Genomic DNA, 23028 nt, shown 5'->3' with positions numbered 1-23028 from the left:
TATATATATATATATATATATATGTATATGTGTGTGTATACATACTATTATTAATATCCTCTTACATGTAATTGGGAAATAAGATATACAGGCACTGAGGCATAGAGATCCACTGGAAAGGTCAAAAGGGGTATGGGAGAAAATATGGGAGAGAGCAGATTGGAAGAGGGGATATCCTGTGGGACTGCTATTTTGGGTCTGTGGGTAGGGGTAAAACAGGGAGAAAATTTGTAACTCAAAATGTGCCAGAAAGGAATGATGTAAATCAGAAGTTAATAAAGCATTAAAAAAAAAAAAGAAAAGAAAATAACATGTATTTCAATGTTGTTTTTTCCTAGTTTAGTTTTTATCCTGGTAATTTAGGCCATAAAGAAGAAATAGATCTCCCGTAAAGAAAAAAGTTTCACAATATTTGTCAGTATAAATATAAAACTGGGGGGGGGGGGCAGAGTCAAGATGGCAGAGTAGAAACAGGACTTCCGCGTGGATCCTGCATCCACCTCCTACAATTCATGTAAAAAAAGACTCTAAACAAGCTTTGAAGCTACAGAACCCACAAAATGACGGAGAAAAGCTAACTTCCCACTGAAGACAGTCTGGCAAAGGGGCCAGCACAGTGCCCTGGGAGCTGAGGTTTTAGCCTCAGGGTGGCCACAACCAGCCACTGGCTGGATGGACTTCAGATCACCAGCAGCTATGGTGGTTTCCAGAATTATCAACCCATAGATGCTAAGGACAAAGTGAGAGGTCAGTGCAGTGTGGACTTTGGGAACAGGGAGTTCGAGAGTACGGTCCAGCCTTTGCCCCCTGGAGGGAGAAGCAGCTGAGGCATGGCAGCCGTGCAGCCACTGCCACATGGCTGCTTCAGGGCTCCTGGCTTGCAGACTGTAGAGGGGGAACCAACCAAGCAGTCTGAGGGGTAATCACTCTTGCTTTAACCTGCTTGGATCTGGATCACCATCTACGGTGGAGGTCATAGGGTGTGTGACCAGTTTGCCAGCGCTTGTGGAGGATTCAGAGAGGGCACCCAACTAATAGTTCCAGCAGCTGTGAAAACCCCAGTGATTTGGGACAAAGCTCCCCTCTCTGGTAGCAGAGTTCTACTGTGGCGAAAAGCTCAAAAGTCAAGTAATTGAGAGGCAACATGAGCAAGCAAAGGAAGCAAAGCAAGCAGAGATATCCAACTTTACACTCCTATTTTGGGGACAAAAAGGATCAAAGCATGGAACAGGAGGAAGACAATGAAGTCAAAACTACTGCACCAAAAGCTTCCAAGAAAAATATGAACTGGTTACAGGCCACAGAGGACCTTAAGAAGGATTCTGAAAACCAAGTTAGAGAAGGGGAGGAAAAATTGGGAAGAGAAATGAGAATGATGCAAGAAAATTATGAAATGAGAGTCAATAACCAGACTAAATAAAATAACACCTTAAAAATAGACTAACTCAAATGGCAAAAGAGGCTCAAAAAGGCAATGAGGAGAAGAATGCCTTAAAAAGCCGAATTTGCCAGATGAAAAAGAATCTCAAAAGCTCACTGAAGGGAATTATTCCTTCAGAATTAGATTGGAGCAAATGGAAACTAGTGACTTTATGAGAAATCAAGATACTATTAAACAGATCCAAACAAATGAAAGAATAGAAGGCAATGTGAAACATCTCATTGGAAAAACCACTGACCTGAAAAATAGATCCAGGAGAGATAATTTAAAAATTATTGGACTACCTGAAAGCCATGATCAAAGAAAGAACCTAGAAATCATCCTTCAAGAAATTTTCAAGGAAATTTGCCCTGATGTTTTAGAACCAGAGGGCAAAACAGAGGTTGAACGAATCCACCAATCACCTCCTGAAAAATATCCCCAAAAGAAAACTCCTAGGAATATTATAGCCTGGTTCTGGAATTCCCAGATTAAGGAGAAAATATTACAAGCAGCCAGGAAGAAATAATTTGAATATTGTGGAAACACAATCAGGATAACATAGGATCTGGCAGCTTCTACACTGAGGGATCGAAGGGCCTGGAATGTGATATTCCGGAGGTCAAGGGAGCTGGGATTAAAACCAAGAGTCACCTACCCAGCAAAACTGAGTATCATGTTTCAGGGGAAAATATGGTCATTCAGTGAAATAGAGGACTTTCAAGCATTCTTGATAAAAAAAACCAGAGTTGAACAGAAAATTTGACATTCAGATGCAAGAAGTAAGAGAAGCATGAGAAGGTAAACAGGGAAAAGAAACCATAAGGAACTTATCAAAGTTGAACTATTAACATTCCTACATGGAAAAACAATAATTGTAACTGATGAAACTTTTCTCAGTATGAGAATAGTTGAAGGGAATAGAAATGTGTGTGTGTGTGTGTCTATATAGGAGGGTATATGGGCGTATGAATACATATGTGAGTGTGTGTATATATGTGTACAGGTATATACATAGACAGAGGGCACAGGACCAATCGAATAGGAAGGGATGATACTTAAAAGTTTAAATTAAGAGGTGAGAGAGAATATAATGAGAGGAGATGGGGAGAGAGAGAATGGGGTAAACTATCTCATATAGCAGAGGCAAGGGAAAACTGTTACGATGGAGGGGAAGAACAGGAAGGCAAAAGGGAATGGGTCATACTTATTCTCATTGAATTTGGCTTAGGAAGGGAATGATATACACACTAAATAGGGTATCTCACCCTACAGGAGAGTAGGGGGGAAGGGGATGAGAGGGGGATGATGGTAGGGAGGGCAGGCTGGGGGCAAGGGAAGTTGGAAGCACCCACTTTTGAAAAGGGACAGGATCACAGCAAAGAACGGAACAAGTGGGAGGTGGGATAGGATGGAGGGAAATATAGTCAAGTCTTTTACAATATATCCACTATGGAAATGTTTTGCATAGCTACACATGTACAACCTATATTGAATTGCTTATCTTCCCAGTAAGGGTGGGTGATGAGGGAGGAAGGGAAAGAATCTGGAATTCAAAGTTTTGAAATCAAATGTATAAAATATATATACATATATATGTATAAAATTGTTGTTTTATATGTAACTGGGAAATAAGATATACAGGCACTGGGGCATAGAGATCCACTGTGCCCTACTGGAAAGTTGGAGGGGTATGGGGGAAAATATGGGAGAGAGCAGATTGGGGGAGGGGATATTCAATAGGATTGCTGTTTTGGGGTGGTGAGTAGGGGGGAAATGGGGAGAAAATTTGTACCTCAAAACCTTGTGGAAATGAATGATGTAAATTAAAAAATAAAAAAGAGAGAGAAAAAAATTAAATATGTATATACTGCTATCTGCTTCCAGGCTCAATTCTCAAATTCAAGTGATTTTGTGTCTACTGAAAGAAAAGCATAGATGAAACATCAAATGTTTTCCCACCAGAACACCTAAATAGTTCTACACGGTGTTTAAAATGCCAACAATATATCTTTCCTACTCAGTCCCATACTACAAAAGATCTCCATTAGAATAATTAAATTAAATCAAATTTTAAAGAATTGACATCTATTGATTTTAATTAGCAAAATAAACCAATCTACTCCTATTTTCAAGATAAAAAAATATTAAGTTTATTGTAAGATTATATTGCAAAGCATGTTTTAAAAAACCACGTAATAGGTATGAAATGTTTCAATATCAAATGCTGTACTAAATATCCAACATCATAATCTAAAGAGTACCACACAGTTACTGTCTTTCACAACTTTCTGATTATAGGTAAGCTTGTTATGAACTGAGATCATCTGATTAAATGAGGAAATTTATCTTACCTCTGTTTCTGAACAATGTGAATATCCCAGTGTACCTGGAATAAAAATAAGATTAGTCATTTTCAAAATTTTAAATATAATCATCACTGCCAAAAAGTCAAGCTACTCTGCACATGGCTCTCTTAAAGAATATTATCTTTACCAATGATCTTATCAACATGGGGATTCCTTTGGCTATAACCCCAATGTACTGAGGTCTTTCTCTGTATCTCTCAAACACATATGGATACCAGTGTACTATGTGGGCAGATCACTTGTTCTTATCCCTTGTTGTCACTATTTTACCAGCTTATCCCCTTTTCTAGTACCATTTATTTCTCTGATGATATCCTTTATGGCACATATCCTATGTAATTCTTCATTGGCAATATGGTTGCAGCCTATTCTAACCCACAATTGTCCTTTGGGTAATCAGAAACAATAATTCTTAAGAGACTGAATAATTACCAAGATTTGTAACCATATAGTAGCATCAGAACTAAAATGGGTATGTGCTCAATATGAACATTTGCTAATTAATAAAAATTAAATATTTTTAAATCTCTACCTTCTTAAAAAAGAAGCTCCATGGTTTAGCAGATAGAAGGCTAATAATCTTGGAGAATAAGAGAAACTCAAACTCCTCAGGGCAGTTAGGTAGTGCAGTGAAAGAGCACTGGCCCTGGAGTCAGGAGTACCTGAGTTCAAATCCGGCCTCAGACACAACCCCAATTGCCCCAACTTCTCCCCTCCCCAAAAAGCAAAAAAAAAACCCAAAAACCAAAAAAAAACTTCAAACTCCAGTCCTTCCTCTGACACATACTATGTGAACATAGATGAATCACTAAACTCTTTACCCAGAAAAACTCCAAGTTACAGAACAGCTGCCCATCTGCAATAGTGGAGGAAGTTGCCATACCAGGAGAACAATAACCACACAGACAAAAAAAAGAACCTTACTGTTTGATACATAAAATCAAAGTTCACAGTCCATTTAAGTTGTGTCAAAAACATTTTTCAGGGGCGGCCAGGTAGCACAGCAAGTAAGAGCACGGGCTCCAGTGTCGGGATGACATCTGGATCGAATCCGGGCTCAGACACTTATTACCCACCCAGAAACACCTGGCTGTGTAACCTTGAGCAAGTTACTTAACCCCGATTGCTTTAAAAAAAAAAAATACATTTTTCAAGTGCTAGCATATTGCCCATTAAAGAGTTACTTAAAGCTACAGTATAAAATAAAAGTTCTTGGTTAGTGAAATAATGTTTTATAACTCAACCTATGTCTGATCCTGGTATAAAGTACTGCAGGGGAGGAATTTCTTCCACTAGTACAAGTCAGTAGTTTCTCTGAAATTTAAAGCTTGGGCGCACTGAGAGGCTAAGGGGACTTGCCCAGGGTCACAAAATCAATGCATCAAGAGGCAAAACCTTGAGGCCACGGTATATAGGCTCTCAATACACTGCTACAGTAAAATGAAGATAATAATACCATTAACCTCCCGTTTAGGACAGGGTCTGGCACATAGTAGAAACGATGTAATGTTTATTCCCTTCACTTCCCCATTTCCTTGATACTGTCAGTAGTGAGAGCTTGTGGAAGACTACTGCCTTCCCAAAAAAGTTCATCAGTACTGTACACCAGTTTCTTGATGGCACACTTACACAGGTTCTGGATAATGGACAATGCTCTTGAGCTTTCCCAGTCACAAAGTGAAGCAGGGCTCCTGTGCTTGCTTTCATGCTTTTGAGCATATTCTTTTCTTTTCCTGGAGATATTCAGACTGAAACTGGATTCCCACTTGTCAGGAATTATATAGAGGGGATTTAGAACTCCAAATCAGACTAGGTAGATTCTGAAGTCCTTTCCAATTCTGAGATACCAAAATATTCATTATTGTCATTATATGTCTCTGACCAAAAGTCTTAGGATTCATGCTACTTATAAAGCAAAAAGTTCAATCAAAAGAAATCCAACCCTATGTGCAAAGAGGTATTCATGAAAACACAAAGATAAATAAGTCATAGCTTAAAAACTAGTACATAAATAAGAGAAAACAAAACATATCTGCATGAAAAGTTCAAAGTAATATGCAAGGTATAAAATATTTTCAAAATTATCACATACAAAATACTTAGTATTATTACTCTACGTCTAGTGAACTGGAGTTCTTGGACAAATCATTACTCACTCAAATCATCTTTGTCAAAAGAATTACTTTGATAACTGAAATGAAATACTTGAAGATAAAGGGAATAGATGTTACTTGATCTCATCCACTCCCATAGGTTCAATTATTATTTCCCCAGATCTACATATCCAGCCCCAGTCTCTCTCTTGTACCATTACTTTCTTATACATGTCAAGGTCAATGTCCTAGATTTCTCAAACTCAAAACAGAACTCATTATCTTTCTCCACAAAAAAAAAAAAAAACTTCCCCTCTTACAAATTTTGCTGTTTTCAATAGAATAACCATCCTGCTTAGGATGGCAACCTCAGTGTCACCCTCTGCTCTTCATTTTCCCTTATCCAACCCACTGCCAGATCTTATTGTTTCATTCCTCTTTTCTCTCATTCACATCTTTTTTCTCACATGTCTCTTTCCATTTATATACAAACAACTCTAGTTCAGGCCCTGATCACATCTAATAATAACAATAACAATAATAATAATAATAGCAGCGATTAAGATATATACACAGGGCTTTAAAGTCTGCAAAACACTTTACAAATCCTGTCTCATTTATCCCCAAAACAATCCTGGGAGGTAAGTGCTATTATTATCTCCATTTTGAAACTGAGGGAGACAAAAGTTAAGTGACTTGCTCAGGGTCAGAGTCAAAATGAATAAACACTTGTTAAGAGCCTACTATGCGGTAGGGCCCGTGCTAAATTCTGGGGATACAATGAAAGGAAGGAGTCATTTTCCTCAAGGAGCTCACAATCTGATGAGGGAAGACAACACATAAAAGGAAGCTGAAAAGCAGAGAGGCTGGGGAAAGGGAAGGATGATGAAGTACTACAGAGAGGAGGAAAATTAGGGGGGGGGCAGTACCAGAGTTTCAGAACTAATTTCATCTTGTAGAATGTTGATTTCTTGGAGATTAAGTTCAGGAAGGCAAGGTGGGAACTGACAGTACAGTAAATTTCCTGAGAGCCCTCCTTGAATGACAGAGGATCAGGGAAGAGGTCTCCAATGTTCACCATCCACCCTCTCCAATCAGAAGGAAGAAGGTGTCTTGGGGCAGGGGATGCTGAGGATACATGAGTTTCAGAGTTGATTTTATCTTGCAGAATAATGAGTTTCTGGAAATCATTAAGTCTAAGCAAGCATCCAGGTGGGAAATGAATTCACAGTGGTCTTCTAGCTGATCTCCCTGCCTCAAAGCTCTCTCCACTCCAGCCTAGATGCCATTTGGATGTCAAGGTTATCTTCAAAAATTTAAGTCTGATCACATTGTCATGCTTCCTCCTACCTCCAGGGGATCCTATTGAGCTCCAATGGCTCCCTGTTGCCTCCAGGATCTAATATAAACACCTGTGTCTTGGCACTTAAAGCTCTATAATCTGCACACTTTCTATCTTAGATGCTACATTCCACTTATACTGGCCTACTTGCAGCTCCATCTCTTTGCCTCTCCTTGTCTGTCCCCCATACCTGAAATACTCCTCCCTCCTTCACCTTCCATCTCTGCCTCTTGATTTCCTCCCATCTCTGAGTCTTCCTTCAAGATTCAGCTTAAGTCCTTTCTTCTACAGAAGGGCATTCCCAGTCATAACTCCAATCCCTGGCTGCTGGTGCCTTCTTCTGCCATATTATCTTTGACCTATTTATTGTTCATATATCTTGCATGTACCCAGTTATTCATATGGTGTCTCTCCCATTATGTTGCATACTCCTTTAGGGCAGATACTGTTTTTGTCTTTGTTTCCTTAATGCTACAGTGTTTCGCATACAGTAAATGCTTTAATAAATATTTTTTGCCCCACTGATAGAGATGAATTAAAATGGAAACAGCACAATATTTATATAATACAGAAACATTTCTGTAATGAAATAGTAGAAATTTTTTACTTTAGCAACCATGTTCTCTTGGATTCCCTTGAATTTGCATAAAAGGAAGAAGCCATACAAAATAAAAACAGAGTTTCAGACAGAGCTTCATTATTTCTGAGATACTACACAGACATTTCCATACTTACTTAGTTCATGAAACATTAACAGACAAGTCACAACAAAGCAGTATCTTAAGTGTGGGCTTTCTACTTTTTTGCTATGATACTTTTCTCATTACAGAGCTGGAATTTCTGCTGCCTAGCAATTAATGGACAGAAGAAGAGTTACAGTATTTCTTGCCCAATCAGAAAACTTGCCTGGGTGGAGAAGCAGCATGCTAGACTATGGCAGTGGATAGAGCATTCAGACATGCCAAACCACCTTCAGGAATTTCTGCCTCTGGCAAGGCCTTCATCATTCCCTGGAGAGTCTCAAAACTTATGGGGCAATCATGTAAAACCCAGTGAATTCAACACTTGGTAACCAAACCTGTTTATATGTTCTAACAAAATGGAAATAGCTTCAAAGACTCTCTCAAGATAGGAAACTTGTTCACAAATCTGACTGAACCTACATAAAAATCAAAGAATTAGACACTTTTAGGGAAGAGATTTTGCTGACCTGGTCCAAACCATTAAAAAAGAAAAGACCCATCATAATAAAACAAGTCATCATCCAACTTTTTTGAAGTCCTCCAGTAAGGGGAAACTCACCACCTTTCCAGGCAGCCTATTCTACTTTTGTAGATACTTTTTGGATAGCTCTAAATTGTTAGGTTTTCCTGGCATCAAGCCTACGTTTACTTTCTTTGCCCCATCACTCCTAGCTTCTGTGGCCAGACAGAACAAGGCTAATCCCTCTTTCATATGAGGGCCTTCAAATACTTGAAAACAAATGATATCACCCTGATTCTTTCAGCTATCCTCATAGTATATGGACCCAAGGCACTTCACCATCCTAGCTGCCCTCTTCTGAACACTATCTGATTTATCAAGGTCGTTCTAAAACCAGAGTGACTATAACTGAACACAGTTCTCCAGATGTGGTCTGACCAAGGCAGAATACAGGTCTAGGACCTCCTTATGACTAAAACATATGCCTCTTAATTTAGCCTAAAATGGTATTAGTTTTTATTGATTGCCACAATGACTAATTGAGTCTGCAGTCCACTAAAAGCCCTAGCCCTTTTACAACCAAACTGTTCTCTAAACATGCTTCAGCCATCTTGCCCTTGTAAAGTTGTTGACTGTTTAAATGCAAGTGTAAAACTTGACATTTATCCCCACTGAATTTCATTTTCTTACATTCAGCACAGTGCTCAAGTCTATCAAGACCTTCTCTGGATCCAGATTCTGTCATCCAGTGTGTGAGTCTTTCTGCCAACTGCATCATATGCACATGTGATGAGCATGCCATCTGTGGCTTTACACAAGCTTGACGTCGTTCTTCTCTCTTCCACGGTTCTTTCAGCTATTACTGGCAGTGGCTCAGCAATCACGTCTGCTAGTTCTTTCAGTGCCCAGAGCTGAACAGGGCTGTGTTCCCTGAATTCACCAAGAGCATCTAGGTATCCCCTTATTATTTCTCTGTTTATCTTGGCTACCAACTCCATTCAGCTAGTTCTGTCCTGTTATTTCCAAGGTGAAGGCCACTCTCTTGGGTAGAGAAAAAAGAAGAAAAACATCAAACTATACTTTTAGAACAGCCTTCCCAATTTATGCTTTAACCTTGCTGAAAGGAGTCATGTTAGGAATAAAGCACCTCTGGAAACCACTGAAGTTGGCTTTATTTCTCTTCTAATATCTTGAGTGTATATATTCATACAGATGTACCTATATATACACACATAAATAAAACATAAATGCATGTGTTTTACTATTTTCTGGAACAGAGCAATCTTTCATGCATGGCTATTTTCTATCAAAATAATTAAACCAGAAGTTCTCTCAAAACTTACAGGACTTTTGCCCTAATACAAGTTATTATTCTAATGTTATATGATGAATAATAAAGCAAATGTTTCTTTTGTGTAATATTTCATGTTGACCATATAAAATTACTTTATAGACATGCAAAATGTTTTACAAAAAATACAGCAGTCGTATATAGTACAACTGAGTAGTTTTATGATCTGCTTTTTTACAAATTAAACAAAAATTATTCATTTTTATCTCAAACAATATAGATGACATTTGAATTTTTAGAATTCTGTATTTTTCACTTGGAAAAAAGATCACCATAGTTTAAAAGTAAATATGGGTAACAATGAACGAGCACTTGTACAGCACTTTAAAATGTCTGTAAAGCCCATTACATGTTATCTCATTTAAGACTCAATCCTGTTAGGAAGAGTATGTGTATAATTATCACCATTTTACAGATGAAGAAACAAACTCAGAGAGGAGTTGTTCCTGGAGAGTAGAAACCTTAGCTAGTTTTCTTTTAGGATCTCCAGAGCCTGCCTGGCACAAGGCACTTCACACATGGTATTAGATATTTCCTAAATGTTTGTGGATCTGAAAAAAACTAAATCATAAATGTTAAAAAAAAATCTGCATTCTTGAACACATTTAAAATGAGATTAAACAATCTGTCTGGAACAAAGTAGATGTCAACCTGCCTAGATCAAAACACCAGCCTCAATTATCTCCTGAAATATCTTCAATAGCTAAGTCTGTGGGGAAAAAAAGGAATTTTGTCAAATGGATCTCTAATATAGAATACCAGTCCAAATACCATGTTAAGGTTGTTAAGTGAAGAAAGACCATCACTCCCTTTCCTGAGTTACTCCAAATAAATCATCATTTTGTTTATAACTAAACCATCACTCACATAATAGTCTAAAACAACCATATCCTTGCCATCAATGTTTCTTTTCTCATCATTTATGAAACTGTAAACTTGCTAAAGAACCAACCATAATTAATATTATTTGTCAAGATCATTTTATAATTATGCTGCACAGAGTATTAGAACATGCATATACGTATCTGTACACATATCTATGTACATATGTATACACAAACACCCACATTCTGAAAGGCACATGGCAATAGTGGATAGAAATCTGTTTTCAAAGTCAGGAAGACCTGGCTTCAAATTCTACCTCTGACATATACTGCCTCAGGGCGAGCCACTCAAGCTCTTAGAGCTTCTAGCACTTTATAAGTTTTGGAGATGGTCAAGTCAGCAAGCATTTATTAATCAATTACATATGTATCAGGCATGTGACTATATGACTACCCTTACATCCTGTTTAACTATAGTCTTATATCTCTTCTGTCCTTTATGGCAAAACTTCTTGAAAAGGCCACCTGTAATTGGTTCCTCTACTGTGTCTCCATTCACTTCTTAACGGCTGTCCCTCAAATACCCTAGCCCCTCAGTTGCGAAACCCCATAATCCCTGACCTCTCTGCAGCTTTCGACACCGCTGATTACTCTCTCCTCTTTGATACTCTCTTCCATCTAGGTTTTCAGGACACTGTTCACTGTGGGTTTTCCTCCTATTTATCTGACAGCTCCTTCTCTGACTCCTTTGACTTCCTGATCACTCCCTTTAACTTAGATTAAGGGAAACTTAATCTAAATGCTGGGGATACCAAAAGAGACTAAAGACAATCCCTGCCCCCAAGGAGCTTACAAACTAAAGGGGAGACCACATGCAAACACAAAATGAGCTAAATATAGGATAAAGAAGAAATAATTAACAGAACAAAGCACCAGAATTATGAGGGGTTAGAAAAGACTTTCTGTAGAAGATGATATTTTAGCTGGGACTTAAAGAAAGCGAGGGAGGTAATGAGTTGGAGTTGGAGAGGGAGAGTGTTTGAGGGGCAGTCAGAGAAAATGCCCAGCACCAAAAAATGGAGTATCTTGTTCTGGGACAGCCAGGAGACTAGTATCATTGAATGGAAAAGTACATGTTGGGAACTAAGGTATAAGATGGTCAGAAAGACAGAAGGGACTATGTTATGCCAAACACCATTCTGTTTCTGACCCTGGAGGCAACAGGAAACCAATGGAATTTATTAATGGAGGTGGCAAGAATAATATGATCTGACCTGCATGCTAGGAAAATCAATTTAATGACTGAATGAAGAATGGATTGGAGTGAGAAAAGACTTGAGGCAGGCAGGCAGGCATGAGATGATGAGAGCCTGCACCAGAGGAGTGGCAGTGTCAGGGGAGGGAAGGGCATGTACACAAGAAATTCTGCATAGGTGAAAATGGCAAGTCTTTGACAATAGATCAGCTATGGGGAATAAGAAATAATGAAGAATCCAGGATGATTGCTAGATTTGCAAACCTAGGGGACCCAGGAAAATGGTACTGCCCTCTACAGTAATAGGGAAGGTAGGAGCAGGAGGGGTTTAGATAGAAAGATAATGAGTTTTATCTTGGATATACTGAATATAAGATGTCTATGGGACATTCAGTTTGAGGTATCTGAAAGTCAGTTGGAGATATGAGACTGGAGATCAGCAGAAAGAATGGGGCAGGAAAGGTAGATTTAAGAATCATCAGCATAGAGATGGAAATTAAATAGATGGGAACCAATGTGAAGCAATATGAAGGAAGAAGAGAAGACCTAGGACAGAACCCTGAGGAACATCTAAGTTAAGGGGAATGATCTGGAGGAGGATCCAGCAAAGGAGCCAAAGAAGGAGCTGTCAGATAAATAGAAGGAAAACCCAGAGAGAACAGTGTCCTGAAAACCTAGATAGAAGAGAGTATCAAAGAGGAAAAAGTAATCAGCGGTGTCGAAAGCTGCAGAGAGGTCAAAGATTATGGGGAGTAGCTCATGGGAAGAGAGTAGGTTTCGCAACTGAGTGGATAGGGTATTTGAGGGACAGCCGTTAAGAAGTGAATGGAGACACAGTGGAGGAACCAATTACAAGTGGCCTTTTCAAGAAGTTTTGCTGCAAAGGACAGAAGAGATATAAGACTATAGTTAAATGGGATGTAAGGATCAAATGAAGTTTGTGTTGTTTTTGCTGGATAATGGAGACAGAAGCATTTTTATAGCCAGTAGGAAATGAGTTAGTAGAGAGGGAGAGATTAAAAATAAGTGAAAGAGTGGGGATGACAGAAGGAGCAATCTGTTAGAGGAGATAGGATGGAATGAAATTGGTCAAACAACTCAAGGGGTTAGTATTGCGAAGGAGGAATGTGAGACAGCGCTAAAGGAGGAGAGAGTAGATGGCACCTGAAAGGAGATGAGGAAGAGGGAGTTCATACCAAATGGTCTCAATTTCTGCTGTAAAATATGAGGTAAGATTCTCAGCTGAGAGAGTGGGAGGAAGGGTAGTAGGCAAGGGAGGTTTGAGAAGGGACAAAGACGTTTGGAAAAGCCCATGTGGAGATGGACTAATGAACTGATAAGAGATATATATGTATAGTAGGATTACCTAGGAACAGTGAGGGTTCAGTTGTGGTTATGTAACAAATTTGTAGTAAACCTCGAAAAATTGGGTGATCCCCTCCACCTGCATTCAGCAGCATATATGTAGGAGTGACAGAGAGTGACTAACAGTAGGAGTGATACAAGACTGAGGCTTGGCTGGGCATAATCAAGAATACAGTGAATAGAGCACCGGCCCTGGAGTCAGGAAGACCCGAGTTCAAATACAGCCTCAGACATTGAACACACAAAAAACTAGCTGTGTGACCTTGGGCAAGTCACTTAACCCCAATTGCCCTACAAAAAGCAAAAAAACAAAAAATAATAATCAGGAATATAATAAGGGAGCTAGGGATTCAAGAAAAGGGCAGTATAGAGTTAAATCAGTTAACCAAAGGATTCAAGATGGGATAAAGAGAGGATGGTTAGTGCAGGGGAGAAGGCCTGGAAGAGAACTGAGGATCAAGGGACGAGGAGTCTCAGTGTGGATAAAGAGCAGGGTCAGTTAAAGGAAGGCAAGGTGAGATGTAAAAAGTCAACAGATTATGGTCAAACAAGGAGATTTCAGAATTCTTGGGCATAGAAGTTGTACAATGTGGAAGAGAGCAATATGAAAGATATGATCATCTCTGTGTGTGTCTGAGATAGGGTGGAGGCGTAGCTCATGGGAGGTGAGTAGATTTTGTAACTGAGTAGTTGGGGTATTTGAGGGAGAATCAATATGTATGTATGCTTAAGTCCCCTAGTATGAGGGCAGGAGTTGGGGAGGAGAGAAAAATTGCAAGCCAGGTATCAATTCATAGAGGAAGAAAGAAGGGTGACCTGGAGATCTGCAGACAATAGCCACCTGGATTTAGACTGGGTGGTAGATATGACCAACATGAAGCTCAAAAGAAGCGGGGTTACTTAATGATGGAAGAAGGGGGAGAGCCTGGAAGGGGCAATGGGGAACAAGGAGTACTCCAATACCCCCTCCCTGACCAATCAGCTGAGAATGAGTGAAGGTACAACCAATGCTGGAAAGAGTGGCCAGGGAGGCCATGTCATCAGAAGGAAGCCAGTTTTCAGTAAGAACTATAGGATGAAAGGAATGGGAGAGGAACAGATTTAAGATGAAGGGAAGTTTTTTGCCTATAGAAGAAGCATTCCAGAGAGTGGAATGGGAGGATGGGCAGAGTGAGGATGAGACTTTGGGGTAAAAGGATTTGAGGGCAAGTGTGTGAGAAATCAGTTAGGAGTGTGGAATGAGGTTTGGATGATGATCTATAGGATTTAGAGTCACTGGGATGTGAAGATCAGATGAAAGCAACCTCAAACATCCAGGTGTGAGGTGATGAGTACCAGGGTGACAGTGTTAGAAGAGACAAAGGAGCATATACAAGAGATGTCACAAAGCTAGAAACTACAGGATTTGGGACATGATTAGACACGAGAGGTGAAGCGGAATGAGCAGCTGAGACTGGCACACAGTTTCAAGCCTGAGTGACTGGGACAATGGTAATACCCTTTGATGATAATAGGAAAATGAGAAAGAGTGGAGGGTTTGAGGGTGAAACATAATTAGACATCCAGCTTGAGTTATCCAATAAGCAACTGGAGATGGGAGACTGAAGGTCAATAGAGAAGTTAGAGCTAGATAAGCAGATTTAAGAATCATCTGCATAGAGATGATAAGTGAATCCATGAGAGCTGATGAGATCACCAAGTGAAATAATATAAACATGAAGGTCCAATACAAGTCTTTGGTGATAGATGGTTCCCATGGTTTTCAAGCTCAAGATCTAGCAAAGGAGACTAAGAAAGACAAAAACCTAGAGAGATGAAAAAAGCCCAGAAGATGATGAACACAGTGTCAGAGGGTACAAAAAGGTTGGGCAAAATGAGGATTGGGATAGTAGCAATCAAGAGATCACTGGTAACTTTGGAAAGAGCAGTTTCAATAGAGTGATGAGTCTGGCAACCAGATAGCAAAGATTTAGGGGGAGGAGGAAGGAGAGGAAGGAAGGAGAGGAAGGAAGGAAAGAAGGAAGGAAGGAAGGAAGGAAAGAAGGAAGGAAGGAAGGAAGGAAGGAAGGAAGGAAGGAAGGAAGGAAGGAAGGAGGAAGGAAGGAAGGAAGGAAGGAAGGAAGGAAGGAAGGAAGGAAGGAAAACAGGGAGAGAGACAAAGAGCAGCAACAATTATAGACAGCTTTCTCAAAGAGTTTAGCCACAAAAGGGAGTAGAGATAAAGGATAATAGCTGGCAGGAACATAGGAATCAAGCAAGAGTGTTTTTAGGGATTTGGAAGACAAGCAGGCAGCAGAGAAGCAGCCAGATTAAAGATTAGCGAGAGAATGAGGATGATCGAGGGTACAAAGGACTAGAGAAAACAGGACAGAATGGGATCATTTGCACATGTAAATGGGTTTGCCTTAGCAAGGAAAAGGGTTACCTCTTCATGGAGTGAAGGAGACAGTGGTGGAATAGAAGGCTTCTGATTAATGTGAGATGAGGAAAAAGGGAGAAAAGGGAACACTTAGCAAATGGCTTCAATTTTTTCAGTGAAATATGAGGAAAGATTCTCAGCTAAGAGGGTTGAGAAGCCACAAACATTTGAGAAGGGATGAACCATTGGCATTGATCTGCACTGACAGAGGAAGTTCCTTAATGGGAACTCCCTATACCAGTGAAATCACAAGGGCAATTTTTTTTAAGTATGCTTCTTCATGTGTCAGGAAATCCAGAATCTATTCTTAGTTCTACCACAGCCACTGGGCAGACAACTCATTTTTCTGATTCTCAGATTCCCTACATGTAAAACAGAGATAGGCATACTTGCTAATAACCGGTCTCAGAATGATAATACTAACAATTAATAAGGTCTAACTACAAAGCACTACTTTCCTGGAGGAATATAATTATACACAAAGAGGAATGCATGTGAGTGTGAAAACAGGAGTGAAGCAGAAAAACAGAAATACTGTATAAGCAAACATGAGGTAGGCAAACACCTTAAATGAAATTCTGCAATCTAATCTAAAGTGTTTTCACAATTCCCAAAGTCTTCAATATTCTGGATTACTAGAGATGGAATTATCTAGAATTCTAGCAAACTCCTTGCTCTCTCTCCTTTGAGTTTTGTTTTGTTCCTTCTTTCTAATTCACTCCATTGGTTATAATTCTCCTTTACAATTTGACTAATGTTTGATGTGAAGGTATTTGTAGAACCTCTATCAGATTACATGCCATGGTGGGGGGGGGGGGGGAAAGGGGAGAAAATTTGGAAATCAAAGAATTGTGGAACCGAATGTTGTAAGCTAAAAGCAAAAAAAAAATTTTTTTAAATAAACAAATAAAATTCTGGAAGTCATCTACTCTCATTGCTTCTACTTCCATTCTTCTTATTTACTTCATTTTCCAATCTGGCTTCTGACCTCAACCTTCAAATGAAATGGCTCTCTCCAGAGTTATCAATGATCTCCAAGCTGTCAACTGTCATGGCCTTTTCTCTGTCTTTAGCCTTCTTGACCTCTCTGCAGCATCTGATACTACTGACCACCCTCTCCTGTGGGATACTAAGATTCCCTAGGATTTCATGAAACTGATGTCTCTTGGACCTCCTCCTACCTGTTTGAGCACTTCTCAGCATTCTTTGCTGGTTCATCATCCACCATACAGATAACTCATAGATTTTTATACAGTCTTATATATACAGCCTTAGTCACTCTCCTGAGCTCTAGTCTTTCACCACCCACTTCCTTTTGGGACATTTTCAACTGGATAACTCATAGATATCTCAAACTCTACATGTCCAAAACAAAATTCATTATCATACCTCTCAAACCCAGCCCCCCCCCCCCCCGAACTTCCCCTATTTCTATCCAGGATGTCACTACCCTAACAGTCACCTTGATTTTTTTTTACTTCTCACTCTTCCTCATCCCTCAAGATCATTGTTTTATCATTTCTATAGCCACAACATCTCTAGAATCCGGTCTCTTTTTCTCACAGCCACACCCTAAGACAGACCTTAATTACCTCTTGCTGGACTATTTCCATAGCCTTCTAACCAGTCTTCCTGCCTGTCTCTCTCCACTCTACACAATCTTCAACTCAGCTATCAAAGTGATCTGACCTTGACTCTGTCTCATTGTCACACACACACACACACACACACACACACACGCACGCACGCACACACACACTCACACACACACACACACACACACACACACACACACACACTATAAACTCCAGTCACTCTCTGTTGCCTCTATGATCAAATGCTATCTTCTATTTGACAAATTCAATCTCTTCACAACCTTTCCATAGTATTTAAAATTATTTCCTCACGCTCTACAGACCCCCAGGCCCTAACACAGTGCCTGACACACAGCAAAGGTTTAATAAATGCTTGACTGATTAGTCTACATAAAGTATCCCATTTGATACAAAGCAAAAACTAAATACAACTATGGCCAAATTTTTTCCTAAGTTGTTTGTTTTTAAAATAAATATCTAGGCGATCACTTTTCCCTTTTTTCCCATTTAGGTAATAGGGAGCAAAGGAAGAAAAGAATATGGTCAAGACTTTGATGACCCTAATACTGTGAAATGACAGAAATAATTTTTAGGTAACCACTCTAACTTATAAAAATAATCCAGAGTAAGTGTGACTAGATTTCTTCTATTGTTTTAATACATGGACATGCCTGTCTTTGTATATGGCACAATTCACAAGAAAAATTATCATCTAAGTTTCAAATTAAGTGATCCAGTAAAAGATCTAGTTAATCACTGTAAAAAGCACATCATTAGGAGGTTAGCCATCTAATGATAAACTTTTTGGGGGGCCAAGACAATCAGCCTTAATTCCTATGTATCCCTTTTCCCCTTTTGCTGTGACAGTGGCCACAAGGGAGGCAGAGAGTGCAAAGCAGCATATAGTTTTAGAATTGTCAATAAACTTCAATTTGATTGCTGGTCCTCTAAACGTAAGATCCTTGTCCAATGATCAGCAAATTAACGTACTGCTACTATATCCATCTTGACATTCTTGCTTTAAATTATACCAGAAGAAAAAAGAAAATAGAATCTACATGGACGATTAGCTCAGAGGTTCTCCTTGGACAGGCAAAGAAAAGAGTTACTAGACAGACTGGGTTTTACCATACACCTATAAGAAACATTATTGTATGGGATTTTTGGTCATCATGTATCACAGTGCTAAAGTATCTGGGAAAAGCCCACCATGAAAACAACTGTAGTTTACTCCTCAACATCAGTTGCTAAAGATAAAGTGACAGTGAAATTCTATTAGGAACTTGATATTCTCCAAATCATGTCAACATATACTCTGATACTAGATGATTTCCATGTAAAGGGGGAGGGAGCTAAAGATAGAGACACATACATAGGAAAGTATGGCTTAGGAGAAAGAAATAAAGGAGGTCAAAGACTAGTAGATTATACAGAAACCAATGCTTCTACATCACTGAACACTTTCTTCACAAAAAGCAAGAGTAAGCACCGAACACAACCAGCACCAAATAACACTACAAAAAAAATGATATTGATTGCATTTTAACCGAAAAAGACACTATTGACCTTTGCATTAAAAACACCAAGCATCAGAGCATATGATGATTTAATTTAAAGAATCTTACAAAAAGTTCTTTGTAGAATTTACCGCTTCAACGACAGCAATTGATATTAGGGTGCAGGAGAGACTAGGCGGCACAACTGAATAGAGCACCAGCCCTGGAGTCAGGAGGACCTGAGTTCAACTACAGCCTCAGACACTTGACATTTACTAGCCATGTGACTGTGGATAAGTCACTTAACCCCAATTGCCTTGCCCTCCCCCCTCCAAAAGGGAAAAAAAAAGATATTAGGGTGCAAGTTGCAATTATTTTCATGATGGTCTTTTTAGAAGTATTTATCACTGATATCACAATACATGATGACCAAATATCCTATGAAATAATGTTTATCTTTGGGCATATGATAAAATCCACTTCTCCAATGCTCTTCTTCCCCCCCCACCCCCAAATAGTAACTGGGAACTTACCTGGGAATTATCCTTCCATTTAACTGCAACTTCCTTCACTAGAAGTATAGCCTACTATTCAAAGACAGTTTTCACTCTCTGAGCATATAACCAAACAGACAAAGAAGGCAGACAGAAATGTGCTAGGAGAAAGGGGAAAGATATTAAAGGACTGAAGTTTTTCCGTCAATAATATACAAACTAAATAACCAAGAATTGTGTATTTCTGTGGAAATCAGTGCTTTTTCTTTAAGTGTGCCAACTACATATTTGAAGAAAAGGAAATAATCAATAAGTTTTCTTATGCTTCCCAATCATCCTACCCCTCAGGGTAGGAAACAGCTACAGTGACAGCTGGGATTCAAGGGAAGCCTGAGTCACCACTGCTCTGTGGAAGGCATGGAACCCAGCAACTTTTACCTCAGTCTGTGTCACCTCCTCCAACATCTATCTCCTCCATCAGCAAGAAAGGCTCAACAATGGCATGCACTATGGCCAGGATAGCCAGCCAGGGACTGCAGCAAGTACTCAACCATGGGCCTGTCTAAAACTGGCAGGCAAGGGAGCCCAGGATGAAGGAGTGTTTTACTTTTCAGCAATGAGGTGCTGTGCAATATATGTTTCCTGGAGGGCAAAAGGACGACCTTTCAACTTGTCACTAAGCCCTCCATAAGACATTATTGTCCACCTTGCCAAAATGGCCTTTGGGCCCCTAGGTCTTACCATCCACCCTGTCACTTCCCCTAAGAAGCACTAAACCTTCCCATCTTCCCTGCAACTAAATCTTCCTCTGTGTGTGTACATGTTGGTATTTGGGAGAAGCAGGAGGGGGAGGGTATATCCTCCCATTGCAATGTGAACTCCTTGAGGGCAGAAAGTCTCAACTTACTATTTGTATTGCCAGCATTTAGCATAGTGATTGGCACATAATAAATGCCAATAATTTTTTTATTCATTCATTCATACATTCATTTTCCTACTAAGTTTGGGCTTATTTTTTTAGCTAAAGTTGACCATAAAAATGAGTTCCACCTTTCTTTGCCTTTCCTGAGCTTCTGTCATCTATTCTTCCTCAAAGGGCTTATCCTATGTCTGATTTCCAAGACTTTGCTCTTGGAAAGGAATCTGATAAACGAGCTGGTGTTAGTTGGTAACAGCTTATTATGGTGATACTTTCCATAGTATCATCTGTATTGTACTAGGCAGTTCTTAAAAGCTAAAAAGCCCTTAAATCTAAATGGACCAGTCTCTAATGGTGGCATTTCAGATATCAAGACAGGTCAGTGCAGAAGACATTTTTGGGCCAAGATAAACTTCTTGGTAATCATATAAATCACATCAAAGAGTGGATATCTGCTCGCCTATTTGTAAGGTTAAAAAACCTGCCTAATATTTCTAAACTCCATTTTACAAGTACTATGTCAGTGCTAACCTTGGGTAACCTACAGGGCTTTGCTCTGGGTCTTCTTTTCTTCTCCATGTCTCATTTGGTGATCTCACCAGCTGTTATGGATTCAGTTATTATCTCTATGCTGATGATTCTCAAATTTAATTATCCAGCCCCATCCTCTCTGCTGACTTCCAGTTTCACACCTCCAACGGTCTAGGGCACATCTTATATGTGTTTTGTGAATATCTTAAATTCAACATATCCCCAAAATGTATTATCTTTCCCAAAAAAAACCCTCCAATCTTCCTAACATCCCTATTACTGTCTAGGGTACTGCCCTACCCCAATTGCTCAGGCTCACAAACTGTCATCCTCAACTCCACATTCTCTCACTCACTCCCCACATCCAATTTGCTAACAAGACCTGTCAATTTTACCTTTGTAACACTTGTTTATATCCCCTTCTCTCCTCTGATACTACCCCCACACTGGTACAGACCCTCATCATCTCATACCTGGACTATTGCAACAGTCTGCTGGTTGGTCTTCCCACCTCAAATCTCTCTCTACTGCAGTCCATCCTGCACGCAGCAGTCAAAATTATCAGAGCAGGTCTGACCACATCACTTTTGCACTCACCCCTCACCACCCCCCCCAATAAACTCCAGTGTCTTCCCACCACCTCCAAGTTCAAATATAAAATCCTCTTTTGGCATTCAAAACCCTTCAAAACTTGCCTCCCACACCCCCACCTTTGTAGTGCTCTTATACCTTGCCACATGCTCTTCAATCCATGTTTTCTCATTTCCAAAGCTGCATGCAGCACCCTACATGCAGAAGGGTGCAAGAACCCTGGGAAATTAAGTCGAAGTTTGTACTATACCATATCTCCTTAGGTAAAGTGCTCTCAATAATAAAATCCTCCTTAAATGAAACTTCCCTTTAAAAATATTATTAGTGAAAGTAAGGCTAAGGAAGTAATAGGGAAAAGGGGAAAAAATGAGAAAGAAATGCTATGGCAAAGGGCTGAGGCCAGAAGATACCAGGTTCACCCAGAACAGATTCAACATGTTTCCTAAGTCTAATCACAGAAAAAGGGCTTCCTTCAGTACTACTAAGATTCCAAAGAGATCATAAAAAAGGGGAAAGGACCTAGATGTACACAAATATTTATAGTAGTCCTTTGTGGTGGCAAAGAAATGGAAATTGAGGGGATGTCCATCAATTGGGAATGGCTGAGCAGAACCAGGAGAATATTGTACACAGTAATAGCAACACTGTGTGATGATCAGCTTTGACAGACTTAGCTCTTCTCAGCAACACAATAATCTATGACAATTGTCCAAAAGACTCATAACGGAAAATTCTATCCATATCCAGAGAGAAAACTATAGTCTGAATGCAGACTGAAGCATACTCTTTTCTCTTTTTTTTCTTTCCTGTGGTTTTTCCCTTTTGTTCTGATTCTTCTTTCACAACATGACTAACGTGGAAATATGTTTAATATGACTGTATCAGATTGCTTGCCATCTTGGGCAGGGGAGAAGGAGAGAGGGAGAAAAATTTGGAACTTAACATCTTATAAAAGTGAATATTGAAACCTATCTTTACATGTAATTGGAAAAAAGTAAAATACTATTAAGTTGGGGGAAAAGGAAGTAAAAAATATAAACAAATAAATAAAAAACATTTTTAAAAGAACTTAAGTGTCTGAATCATTTGCTCAATTAAACTACAAAAAAAACAAATTGTGAAATGGCAGAGGGGAGAGAAAGAATGCAAATGTGAAAATAAAATTTAATTTTAAAAAGTAAATTAGGAAGATATTATACTAACATAGGAGGGTTAAAAATAGTATCATGTATATATTTGATGCCAATTGAGCAGGATGAGAATTAATGCACATAAATCTTTATCAAAATGTAGAAATATTCCCAGAGGGGTGGCGAGGTGGCACAGTGAATAGAGCACCATCCCTGAAGTCGGAGGACCTGAGTTCAAATCCAGCCTCAGACACTTAACACAAAAACTAACCATGTGACCTTGGGCAAGTCACTTAACCCCAATTGCCCCGCCTTCCCCCTCCAAAAAGCCAAAAAAAAAAAAAAGCCTTTTGGGGCGGCCAGGTAGCACAGCGAGTAAGAGCACCTGGGATCGAATCTGGGCTCAGACACTTAGCACCCACCCAGAAACACCTGGCCGTGTAACCTTGAGCAAGTTACTTAACCCCAATTACCAGGTGGCTCAGTGAGTAAGAGCACTGGCTCCAGTGTCAGGATGACCTGGGGATCAAATCTGGCCTCAGATACTCAGCACCACACCCAGAAATAACTGGCCATGTAACCTTGAGCAAGTTACTTAACCCCGATTGCTTTTAAAAAAAAAAAAAAGATT

The 23028-nt window shown here is 39.5% G+C and overlaps 1 protein-coding gene across 2 annotated transcripts in view; it reads right to left on the bottom strand.

The window, feature by feature from the left end:
* Nucleotides 1-23028, bottom strand: part of SPIRE1 (spire type actin nucleation factor 1) — a 252372-nt gene that overhangs the window by 220846 nt on the left and 8498 nt on the right. For both annotated transcript variants that reach the window (XM_069099610.1, XM_069099609.1), the window contains exon 2: nt 3775-3809. In XM_069099610.1, coding sequence (XP_068955711.1) covers nt 3775-3809 — 35 coding nt within the window. The remainder of the gene's footprint in view (nt 1-3774; nt 3810-23028) is intronic.

This window comes from Petaurus breviceps, unplaced genomic scaffold (assembly GCF_028583685.1).
Source record: "Petaurus breviceps papuanus isolate PSGF00001 unplaced genomic scaffold, PetGlider_PUasm1.0 38, whole genome shotgun sequence".
In the NCBI taxonomy this organism is placed as follows: domain Eukaryota; kingdom Metazoa; phylum Chordata; class Mammalia; order Diprotodontia; family Petauridae; genus Petaurus; species Petaurus breviceps.
Note: the sequence above shows the minus strand (reverse complement) of the source record. Positions and strands in the feature narration are given on the sequence as shown.